Source organism: Rhipicephalus microplus, chromosome 10 (genome assembly GCF_043290135.1).
Source record: "Rhipicephalus microplus isolate Deutch F79 chromosome 10, USDA_Rmic, whole genome shotgun sequence".
Taxonomy (NCBI): domain Eukaryota; kingdom Metazoa; phylum Arthropoda; class Arachnida; order Ixodida; family Ixodidae; genus Rhipicephalus; species Rhipicephalus microplus.
In genome coordinates, this window is record NC_134709.1 from 11733755 (window position 1) to 11746279 (window position 12525).

Sequence of the window (12525 nt, forward strand, 5' to 3'; positions counted from 1 at the left end):
TACCTCTGGTGTTATCGTGAGAACAATGAAAGCCGTACTCGTGGTCAAAAGCATTGGTTTATGATATACCTTTATAAAAAATTTTGGGATATACTGAACTTTATTTCGTGAAGGATGCAACTTTGTTATAAGGAGGTCTGAGTAAATTGGTGCACAAGAATGGCATTTCTTATTGCTGCAAATACACTATTATAAGTATAAAACATGAGTGGTGTGGTTCCTAAAGGATGGGCTAGTTGGTTCACGAAAGCTTAGCTTTTGGCAGCACGCAACAAAAATGACTACAACGCAGACACAAAGACATAGACATAAATATCAGCACTTCCATCAAGGGTAAAACAGAGTATATGAATTTGGAAGCAGTCCTGGGAGCAGGCAAAAGTGCTTTTTGTAGCAGGCTTGGGGCAGCGAAAAAGACGTATTGGAGCAGGCCTGCAGCAGGCAGAAGGGCCTTTTAAAGCAAGTTTAGAGCAGTGGGAACGTTTGGAGCAGATTTAGCCCAATTACACAGCACTCCGTAAAGCAACATTTTTATACAATGCTACGTTTTTAAAACACTCAACTAAATTGTGCAACAGCCTTACTATTGTGATAGAAATTAGATGGTCACTCTGGACGGGTTTTCGCCGTTGCTGTCATGTCTTGTATAAAGTCCAAATTGACAAAATACCCCTGCGCATCACATGATCTATTCGCACGTAAAAGCACACAAGCGAGGATGATGAACGCGGCTGAAGCCAAGAACAAACGAGCCAGCCCATCTCCATCGCTTGAAGGGCGCATGCTGTGACATCCCCCGGCTCGGGAGCCAGCGTGTCACCCGTCTTGAAAAAGCGTGAAAAGAAGTGAGCCAGAGGAGTGGGCAGCCTCTGGAGCAGCAACTGTGAACTGAGCTTCTATGGGCATTGTGATCGCAATCATAGGTGTGCACGGTAGCTCAGCAGCCATCAGCGGGAGGCTCGCTACGCGCCATGCTCTTATCGTACATCACTCTCATACATCAGCGTTTTGTAGAGTTACATGAGATTTAATATAAGAGAGTTAGCTGCCAGGCTCACTTTGCATAACATTACAATTTGTGAATTGCTATCACATTCATTGCTTCACCCTTGTGATACAACTGTGACTGTTTTATATATGTACAGCAGCCCATTATTTAACCTGAACACGCGATCGCCAACCGCGGCAGAATAAACAAGAATACGCGCATGCGCTCGTTGAGCAGTCCAGTACATCAGTCTTTGCTAGGCCACCCCCCCCTCTTTTTAGCACTGTTAACGTCATCTTTTTCTTTTCCTTTTCCAAACGCTGTCATTAAGTTATAAAAATAACAGCTTTGCCCAAAGGGTGAATAAGTGAATGCTATTCAAACAAATTTTAAGACTGGCAGCCAACTCTTTTAGCCAATTCTGCTATCACATAACTACGCAGCGGTGTAAGAGGATACTGCCGCACCAGGAAGAGATGCTATTTTCGCAATCTCTACGCCTTGGAAGTGCAGCATGTAGAAGGGTTCACAAGCCGTTCGTGCTGATGCCTGTAATGAAAGTGCGGCGCATATAGCGATGGCGCCCTTAGAATAAACATTTGCAGCTGGATGATAAAAACATGAAACAGCGCTTCAACACAGAACACAGGAAAGAAGAGATTCATACAGCTATGACTAAACCGGAACTATGAACCCTTTCGATAAAACCGAAAACACGATTTCTCAGCCACGTATTCGGGCACGGGGCTTGATGGCTGTCGCACCTTGCGGCTAAATTTAGGTCACTCTCTCCCTCACTTGCCACACGCTCACCGCGGTGCCCGCAGTGGCTGCCTCATCCATTTGCCCATAAAACCACACCTGCAGCAATCGCCACTCGCTACACCGCCGACTCGTCTGTTCAGGCGCAATAAACCTGACGCGCGCCTAACGTACGCCTTCAAACATGTATGTACGTGTCACCTCCGAGACCTACACCAGCCATCGCTTCAAATGAATATTCCAGCACTCGCCGCAAAATTCGTGTTAGTGCCGTTCAAGCCACGACGCCACCCTAGCACAACGCTGCTGCTTTGCCTCCCATCAGGGTTCCATTCTAGAAGATGGTCCGAGTTTTTTTTTTTTTTTAATTGGTCCGTTTTATCATTGATTTTGTTGGGCGCTGCCATAATCTATGCTATGAGAGAAGGTTACATGGTGCAGGCAGCTTTTGCATGTGAAGTGCTGTTTGTTCCCAAGCTCAATGAGTGCTTTTAATACTAAAATTATGAATATTAGATGGCTAAAATCTATTTATATTATTGACTGCTCAATATTTATCAATGACTGCTCATTGGTTATCAATGACCTGCTCAGTATAACGAAATTATTCAAAAAGTACCCGGTGTTCACTTCTGGCACTATTTGATTTATGCCTGATTTATTGTCGAAAAATCACTACAGTTGCAAACTGCAAGTAGTTGTTATACCTTAAATATATTAGTACTACATCAAAATAGTATTTTCCAGTGTGTGCTTTGCAGTGTTTTTTAAGTAAATCCCAAACTACTGCAGGAAGAAGAATGGCATGAAATCTTCAAGTGGAACAGCTCCTGGCTGTGTACACACGGCAGCAAAAGTTAGTGGGGCGTAGAGTCCACTGAAAATGTGAATCACTGCTTTGTTATTGCATGGCTTCTAATCTAGCAGCTGAAGGTACATGTTTCAAGAACTACTACAAGTTGTGACATTCAACTGGTGATTATTCTTTTACAGATAGTGGAAATGTAGCTTTCTTTGTAATTTCACATGCCACAAAGTTTTGTTGAAAGGTGCACATAAGACTCATCTCATCCCTTCTACCGTTGCCACAGCTACTACTCCTATGGCTACTACAAAAAGCACATTCTCTGTGCAAAAAACACATTTTGTCTGAGCAAGAAAACGTGTTTTTTAGCCCACAGAATGGCAGTCTTTGTTCTTTAATTTTCACTGCACCATGTCATGATGTTTAGTGTTTGCCTAGTATTTTTGGTTTTGTGTTTTTCCTAACATCCAAGAATGAAATCATTAAACCTTGTCTATCACGCTTGTTGTTCAATGTGTTCATGAGTGCACATAGATAGTTATTTAGTTTGCTCTGTGCCTCTTTGTTCTATTGTTCCATTTGTATGATATTTTTCTGACTGTTTTGTTCATTTTTCTGGCTTTTATTTTACTATCATTTGTTAAAAGCTTCAATTCTGATACTTCTGCATGTACGAGGGCCCTAGGCATCCTCAAGTGGTTTCTGATGGCTTTTCCCCTGAGAAACCACAAACTTGTCAAAAAAAACGTTGGAAATAAATATTGATTTGATTTGATTTGATAATACACACCACCAAATTATGGCTAAGGCGACTAACCAACTAGGTCAACTTAGCCTTAGTTTGGCAGTGTACTCTGAGACATACGTAGCCTGTAGTCAACATACCTGTCAGCACTTGGGTGCTACCTGCGTGGTTGTTACCAGAGTCTGGTGTTCCATTCTGGAACTCGATGCCCAAATGTGTGTACTGAACAAACACTTGACCATACTCAAGGGTGCTAGTCTCATCAAGGACGCCCAACATGTTACGGCCCTTCTCTGGAGGAATGGCAATTCGACTTTTTTCCTTGAGCCCCACTGAAAAGGCAAGCACACAAGCCCAAAATTAATTTTTGTCTTTGCTAAGAGGCGAGGAAAGGTAAGGAATGAATAAAAATACAATAAAATATCAATATAATAATCCCGGATATAATAAAATATCGATTATAACAAAGTAAACGAAGAATAGTTTTGCAATAAATACAATGTTAGTAATATACCTTCGTAAGAAACTTTTGGATATATTGAACTTATTTACGTGTAACATGCAAGTTTTTTTTATAATCAGGTTTGACTGTAGATCCCTTTTAAGAAGAACGCTTTTAAGTACAACACTACAGACTCTCAACAAAAGACAAACTTGCAAGTCTTTCTCTATTAAAGGGAGACGGAAGCCACACAGAAGTCAGTTTAGGCAGATAAATTATTTTCGAGAACTCAACTGTCAATAATATCACCATTATAGGTCTACTGTTATAAAGGAAAACATTTTAAACAAGAGGTTTTTGGATTTCGTGCCAAACCTTTCGGACCCTCAACACTTGAACAGACTTCAGTGTTTAGTTGGCATTTCTCCACATTGCCTCAATGAAATTTCTCGTAATTTGCTACATAAGATCATGGGTCCCTCGGAACACGATTCAATTCACAACACAGTAGGCTCAGGAAACGGCGATATCTTAAACAAAACTGCTGCTTCTGACCGGATCAGTTTTGTGCTTTTATTCTGCAACCTTGTTCAGCTCTCAGCACGCCTTTTAGATAGAATACATATTCCTAGACACTGGCTTCAGGCAAATATTTTCGTCCTAAAGGGGGCCATGACATGGCCACCCAACAATTTGTGGCGGCCGCAGTGACCGGGATTCGATCCCGCCACTTGCAGATAAGCATTCAAGCACCATGACCACTGGGCCACAATGGCACGTGACAATTTATTTCGTTATTACCAATAAAGAACATTGCCGCCAACAGCATTTTTCTTTTGACGCACTTTCTCGCCCGTGATGCGCCTCCTTGTATGTTGGAGTCGCAATTTCACCCATAGTTATTACACAAATTAAAGACAGTGGAAACAAACGAACACGAATTGGCACTCAATAGTTGTGTTTCGATTAAGGAGCGTTGAATGAAGGAACTTGCCGAGCAAGCTCTCGCAGATGGCCAGTATTATGGCACGAGTGAGTGGTTCCCGACTCAGGGACATCCCGTTGACGAGCAGCTTGGCAAAAGGCAGGCTGGTGTTTGCGTAGGTGCCAAGCACCCTCAGGGCAGTGCCATCATTGATGAGGGCATCGCAGAGCTGAACCAGCATCTTCTGGTGCAAGTGCAAGAACACCCGCCGGGGAACACCGAGCTGCTCCAGAATGGTGATCAAAGGGCGGTTCAGAAACACCGTCGCTGCAAAGAGTAACGTCTCGGGTCATAACTTCCTGCCACAAACCCTGTCTTCCTTTAAGTATGCAGAATACACCGTGAAGAACGAATCACAGGACAGGAAGACAAAGGGACAAGTGCTAACTTTTAACAAAACCTTATTTCAGATTGAGCACATACGTAAGTGCAATATCTGCAACTGCAAAATTATAATAACAATAATAATAAATTACGGCACCTTTGCACTAGTGCTGCTAAGATTGAAGCAAGAGCAGAGCTGCGCGGCCTTCCTTTTTTCTTTCTCTTTCTTGTCTTTCTTTTTCTTCTGTTTTTGTGTGTACTTCTTTCTATTCCTACTGTTTCTTTTTTCCTCTGTTTCTTTTTCTTCCTGCCTTTATTCCTCTTTGTCCCCTTTCTGTCTGTCTGTCTGTTGTTTTCTTATTTATTTCTCTTTCTGTCTTCCTCTCCATTTATCTCTTTTTCATCTATGTGTCTATCTCTTACTATTTCAATGTCTTTCTCTGTCTCGTTTCTATCTTTTTGACTTTTCTTTGTTTCCTTACATTTTCTTATTTCTCTCTGTTTCCATCTCCCACACCCCCACCCCCCTCCATTTCTTTCCTTATCTTTCACTTGTCTGAATTGGTGGTCCAATTCGCTGAGCAGTTTTCGGGCTTACACCTGCTGCACTCGCGGTTGGGCTTGCGGATTCCTGTAACGAATACCTGCGAGTGGTCTTCTGCCGACACCACAGCCTTTATGGATGGCTTACAAAGCTCTGCTGTTAAAAAGAAAAAATACAGACTGCAGAAAAGCGAAGTGCCAGGCATAAAATGTGCCAGAACATGGCCGAAGCATTTGAAGTAGCTCAGGCAGGTGATGAGTGAGAAAGTATGCCATGAAAAGCATTACCAAAAGAGCAACTTGAATTTTTGGCATAGTTCTCGTTTGCCACATTATTATTTCTGCGGCCCGTACTTCTTGTTTTTTGCACTTCTCGGATAATATGCTCATATATGCGCACTATCTGCAACAAAGTTTTGTGGAAAGTTAGCCCTCATCTTGTCACCTCCTTTTTCAGCGTAGTCTGCCCTATGTAGTCTGCTTAAACAATGACGAACCAACACACCCATACCATATTCTTCCTGGTGCAACCAAGTCACCACAAATATCTGATCTGTCCAAATAAAAAATTATCCAGAAACGATAAATACTTCTTTGGAGAAAGCAGTATTTGAACAACTGTTTTTGATTTTTCACCTGATGCCACCCATTTATAGGGACTCTGCAGCACCTTTTGAACATGGTCAGAAAATGCTACTGATCCGTAGCAGAGGCCTTGAGAGCACGTGAGCCAAACATGACAGCGCAGCCAAGTTTGGAATTTACAGTTTCTAAAGTCAGCTGAAAATCGCTCCCTCTTCTCTCGACAAATGATGCCACAAACCCAAATGACGGTGCCATAAACCATAATTTTATGGCCACTGGCCGATTTGGGCATTGTGGGCTGCATAGTTAACGCAGCCACCATGAGAATCTGCTACATGCCCACGCGCTCTCACAATTGCAGTGAAAGTAGGCCACACGATGATGAACGGTACCAGCTTCTTCCTCATATTGCATCCCCGTCTGTGTAGCTTTAAAAGGCCAATCAACAGGCGCAGACTTTCTTTTAGAACACTCCAAAGAAGTTCGGCAATTCATAGAGTAGACCGCAGTGATCACGTCTTCCTAAAGAGCCCCCATTTCGAAAAAGAATCTCGCACTTCTTTCCTACACTTTACCAATCCTCTTTTCACGCACAGTGACGGGATGTCGACGATCGGCAACTTGACGTAGCACCCAGCTCGTCGGTTGGTCTAAAACAGTCACAATGAGAGGCTACGCCTTCCTATCCCTGTGAGGAAGCAGGGTGGCGAGGCCTCGCGAAACCAATTTTCTAATCCCCGTAACTTCCCATAGCACCTATTCACAAAAATTTTGGGGACAGCATGTCCACAAAGCAAAAGTGTACATAGTTCTTTTAAACAATTTTTGGACCTCTGGGTTGTTTACTGGCCCTTTAAGCATGCTTGCTGGTACAAAATAAAAGAAAAAGCACTTGAAGATACACTAAAGGCAAACAACAATTTATGTCAGAGTGAAGGCTTCATGTATGACAACATCTAAAACGACAATATTTTCAGTGCCTTACTTACTCAGAAATTAAGGTAAGTTAACGAGAACACATGCACTACGATAGGACATTCACAAAATTATCCCAATTACGTCAGCGGTACCGCCTACATTTAATCACTAGTAATCACACTAGCTGCACTAAATAACGAACCCTCCATCCATCAAGAGAAGTAATAAAATGCTGCTTGTTCATGTCTGATTCATGAAAAAAAAAAAGAACGGCCGGACGTTACAATGGGGAATGGCGCGAGTGGTTCAAAAGTTCAATTTTCACCTGGTTAAACTGGACAGGTCGTGCCATCTAGCGGGGCTCAGTTGAACCAATCACATCTGCCATCATGCAGGCCATGGCAAGAAATTGTTCAATGCCTGTTGTTGCAGCTGTGGCTCTTGCTACTTTCATTCTGCTGCTACTAGTGTCGGCGACCGTGCAGTAAAGCCAGGCAACGTAAGTGGCAACAGTGATGTGACACGTTCCGAATGAGACAGGTAATTTGAAGTGCACTAAGCCGCTGCAAACCACTAAATAGCGATTTTATTTCAGAATAAGCACTTCCTTGGAACAAAAGTAACACTTCGAGGCTTCTGGACCGCTATTTCAACAATCAACGTGGACTTGAAAGTTGTCTTTAGTGTCCCTTTAAGCATTGTACCGTAGCAACTTGCTCTGTAAATTCTTTATAAAAGGTGTAGCTGCGTACTCACAGGGAGCAGACACCTTGATAACCTCAATGCTGGCTGATGTGACACAGGCAAACTTGTTCATGCTTTTGCGCAGAATGAGCTTGTCGCCCTCCAGAGCGTTGTTTGTGCACAGCATGCCTTTGTAGCCAGCATAGCGAATCTGAATGGCAGATGGAACCTGTGCCATGTCCAGCTTTGCACAGACCTAGAAAACAAGACATGTGTTAAATTTTCTATGCTACTCACACCATAATATGTGTTTCTGTAGATCTTGCTTTTTTTTTCTCAGTGCCACATTGATGTTGAATCCAGACAACATGCAAATCTATAATGTATAGTGCAAGAATCAGCCTTGAAAGTACAACTTCCATTTGAATAATCTTGCATAGTGACAAGACACAAATGTGTGACACTTAGTGGTGGTTACAAGTCAGTTGCTCCAGGTACATCACGTCTTCTCTCAGTTCTGGAACTTGTTCTAAGTTCTCAATAAGGTTGATCCTCCATCAGCATCCTGTCGTCTCTTTTTCAGTCCTTGTCTCTTTTTTGGAGCTGTTTTTACATCCCAAGCTTGAACCACCAACTAGACCAACTTTCACTACTAGTTCGCTGTTAGAGCACCTTTCACCTAGCCATTACATGCACGTGCTTCTAACGCACCACTGCCCATGTGCCAGTGAAGCAGGTCTTTTAACAGCAAAGCTGTTTGAAGGAGTGCTGACACAACATTTTGAAACAGAGATAATTTGCGGGACATATTTGAGTGGGAACATGTGCATCATCTACATAAAATTAATGACTGATATAGCTTAGAACATACTTAAAACGAATTTTAAAATGCATGTTGAACTGATTAGTACGAAACACCCCACCTCACAACATCGATATTAACTTGCTTTTAATGCAAATAACAACTAGCCACCTGCATGCACCTGTGTCACAACTCCACGAAATTATGTTAACCATAGGCGTGACCAGGGTTCCCCTTCAAGTAGTGGGAGGGGGGAGCAAAGGCACTTTGCAGGAACTGCTACGATACACCCTCATAACTACTGCTCCCAGTTTTTCTGTAATTAAAGTGTGAAAATAACATAATGTTTTTATTTTAGTTTGTCTTTCCACATGTGGGCAAGGTGCTTCTAGCCATGGGCGCTATGTGAGGGTTAGAATTATTAATATGAGTGATTGCCATTGAAATTTGACAAAAGAATATCGCAAACTACGTAAAACTTTTGAGACAACAAAAAATGGGTATGCCATAAATAGTCAGACACTACAACATTCCCATACAAACTGCTTTCAAGTAAATAATTCATAGGTTGATTCACATGTTTATGTAAATTAGTCACTTTGTTAAAGACAAAATATTTCCGCCTCGATGTATAGTTTATGTGAAAGATCGACAGGTGCCTGACAGTGAACCTTTTATAAAAGAAAAACATGTACTACAAGAAAAAGTATTCTGTATGGACAGGCTATGAAACTTTTACCGCAGAGTACCTGAATAAGATAAAAAAAATGTCAAATAATGATTTTTTATTTGATCAGTCACAATTTCTCAATTTACACTCAAAAGGGCTCACCTTTTCCATAAGGGACTCGGAGATCATGCCAATGCCGTCTGAGAAAACGTAGGGCTTCCTAGATAAGGGGTGCACACCGCCCTCTATGTCTGGCGCATCCTCCATAGTCTCGCCATGAAGAGGCACAATGACAGACTCTTCTGTTGTTGAAAAACACTGACCCATTCGTGCTATCTTCTTGGCAACACTGGGGATCTTACTGAAGTCCCCCATCCAAGCCCGTATGGACTCCACTGAATTCCCATGACAATCCTGCAATATGCAGTGCAAGTTTAGAATACAAATGGAAGTGATTGAACCATTTGTCAAATAGTATGAGCAACCCCCTGCGAGTATGTGGCCGAGCACGCCGCACTGCAATGTTGTACAGTGGCATCGAACATGAAAGTGATAGAGTGCGTGGAATTTAAAGTGAGTAGAGTGCGCGGAACTTGAAATGGGGCGAGCGGAATTTGAAATGCTCGCCATGAACCAAGTTTGAAGTCGGCAAAAGAGAAGAAGCTGGCACGGATGTTAATGAATAACAAGAAATGACTGAAGCTCCAATTCGATGCAGACGCAGCTTTGTTCGAAGCACGTGCAAGACAGGGAAAAAGAAGAGTCGCAGCCGTGGCCCGAGGAAGACCAGCCACGCAGCAGAGCGGTCGGGTTACGGACCCGAGCCAAGGCTGCTACCTCCATCGTCCGGTAACCGGAGGGGCTCCAGGGCTACCTGGCTCCGCTGACGTTCCCGTGCCCGAGGACAGGTTTGGGCTGTCGAACTACGACAATAACGACAATAATGCCAACTATGCCAACTACGACAATAACAGCATCGACCCCACGCTTTGTGCCCAGACTCCTACACAACGATGTTGCGTAGGAGCCTGGGCCCAAAGACGCCACTCTTTTGACGTTTCGCAACACACTCTGTGTAGGAACCGAGTGCTTAGGACTTGTGTTTAGGGACTAATATACAGCTGTTGTATTTCTATGCAACTGTATCCGAGAGACAGGACTCGTTATATTTGGGGTTAAGTGCTCTCAAGCTATTACCATTAAATGTTTAATACAAACAACTCATCCTTTGGAAAGTGTCCCGAGGTGGCTCTTCGGTCCTCCCAAGTCGAACCTGCACGTTGTGCGAAACAAGAAACACAACATTACATTGGCGACCACGGCAGGACAACCTCGCCTGAGCTCGAGCCTGAAGTTCAACAGCACAGAACTGTCCACAAGCACGGTAACGTTGGCGCAGCCAGGTAGTCTTGGAGCCTCTTAGGTGACCGGACGATGGAGGTAGCAGCCTTGGCTCGGGTCCGAAACCCGCCCGCCCCGATGCAACTCTTCTTTTTCCGTCTCGCGCATGCTTCGAACAAAGCTGCGCCTGCGTCGAATTGGTGCTTCAGTCATTTCTCGTTATTCATTAACATTCGTGCTAGCTGCTTCTTCCTTGCCGACTTGGTTCATGGCGCGCACTTCAAATTCTGCTCGCCCTGTTTCAAGTTCCGCACACTCCACCCACTTGAAAATCCGCGCACTCCATCACAGTGACCTATTTTCAGCGATTAGGCATGTGTTTTGCGGTTCCTGCGAGCATGCATAACTCCCAATTGCTTACTTTCACCCTTGCCCTCCTTTATTTGAACGAACCTTTTGCTATTTATCTTGCTTCATTGAAGAAAATTTCCGAGTTTGGACATCAAGCCGTGGCTGCAGCTACAGTTCTTGAAGCTGATATCGCGACAATCTAAAGTGCAGGTTAGTGTGAAAGCAAGAAGGGACGACGTGTTAAAGCAGGAGCAGCCAAACCCTCCCTTGATAAGTCAAAAACGTGTCCGGATCAGTGCAACTGTGCAATCTCAAAGTGCACTTGGCCACGTACTCCCGTGACGTAGCACATACTAAGTAGAACAGTACATGCCAAGAGAGGCAAGAACGAACATGGCAGCAGGACTTTTTACTGATTCAGCAGTTAATCGATAAAATAACTCGCAAGATAGAGAAACAGGTCAGTACGAAGAAGACATCGGCACCATCAATGTAGAAACAGAGAAGAGATCGACACCGGTGTTGCCCTGGTAAGACACTTCTTTTTTTATTGTGGGCTCACGTGCAGCCATGAGTTCCACTCCCTTTTTTGCTCACTTTGTGTTCAACATAACGCTTCCTACCAATGCTTTCCTGCACCGGATTCAACACACCTGGTTAACAGTAATGGTGTGAAACTGGGTCAGTCACAAAACTGGGGGCACAGAGAGAAACAACAAACATGTGCACTACTGACTGACGAGTGATTTCAATCGGAAAGTATGCTTCTATCTTGTCTTCTTTTGATTTGTAGCATTCAGGGGACCCTCAAACTATTTTTCAACATGGTTACGAAATGCTGCCAATCTGCAGTTGAGGCTAATGACATGTGAGCCTGCAGTCTGCAATTTACCATGACTTCTCGAGGTCAGCTAGAAATCACTCTTTTTTTTTTTTTTTTTGAATATGATCCCATAAATCCAAATTACCCGACCATATACCTGAGCCAACCAGCTAAAGTCCACGGCCATTGGCTGATTTAAGAATTTGCTGCATGGTTACCACTGCTGCCTAAAGATAGTGCAACGTGCCCGCATGAACATTCATAATCGCACTGAAAGGAAGCCGCAATTCAGAAGAAAAAGCAAAACAGAACAGAAAGTGTTCCAGGTCATGATGAGCATTAATTAATGCATGTAGCTTCTTCCCTTGCCCCCTTATCATAGCCCCCCCCCCCTGTAGCTTTTGGCATCTTACTTGAGTGTACGATCAGAGTACTCATAGTTGCCAGAACCTAAAGGTTATTACCTAGTCAATTAGTTAGCTAATAAACTCTTTTAATGCAGACATTTGATGATCTCTTGCAAAAGTGTTGCAGGGCGGCCTTATAATGGGTTGCATTTTGTAAAACAAGCAGTACTACATAACCTCATTTTACTAATCACACAGAACGTGTTAGGTATCAATGCACGTGTTTGTTGTTTCTGTCACAGCAGCCCCAGAAGATTGAAGTTATCTTTACACCACAGCTCAAGTGCACTTTTACATCACTAGTACATATATTGGAACAGCTATTGATTAATTATAATAGTACGTGCTTG

The 12525-nt window shown here is 43.2% G+C and overlaps 1 protein-coding gene across 3 annotated transcripts in view; it reads right to left on the reverse strand.

Annotated features, from left to right (window-relative positions):
* The window catches only part of LOC119181122 (uncharacterized), a 62207-nt gene that overhangs the window by 35550 nt on the left and 14132 nt on the right, over window positions 1-12525 (reverse strand). For all 3 annotated transcript variants that reach the window (XM_075875034.1, XM_075875035.1, XM_037432304.2), the window contains 4 exons: window positions 9416-9667; window positions 7854-8037; window positions 4737-4994; window positions 3441-3632 (listed from right to left, as the gene is read on the reverse strand). In XM_075875034.1, coding sequence (XP_075731149.1) covers window positions 3441-3632; window positions 4737-4994; window positions 7854-8037; window positions 9416-9667 — 886 coding nt within the window. The remainder of the gene's footprint in view (window positions 1-3440; window positions 3633-4736; window positions 4995-7853; window positions 8038-9415; window positions 9668-12525) is intronic.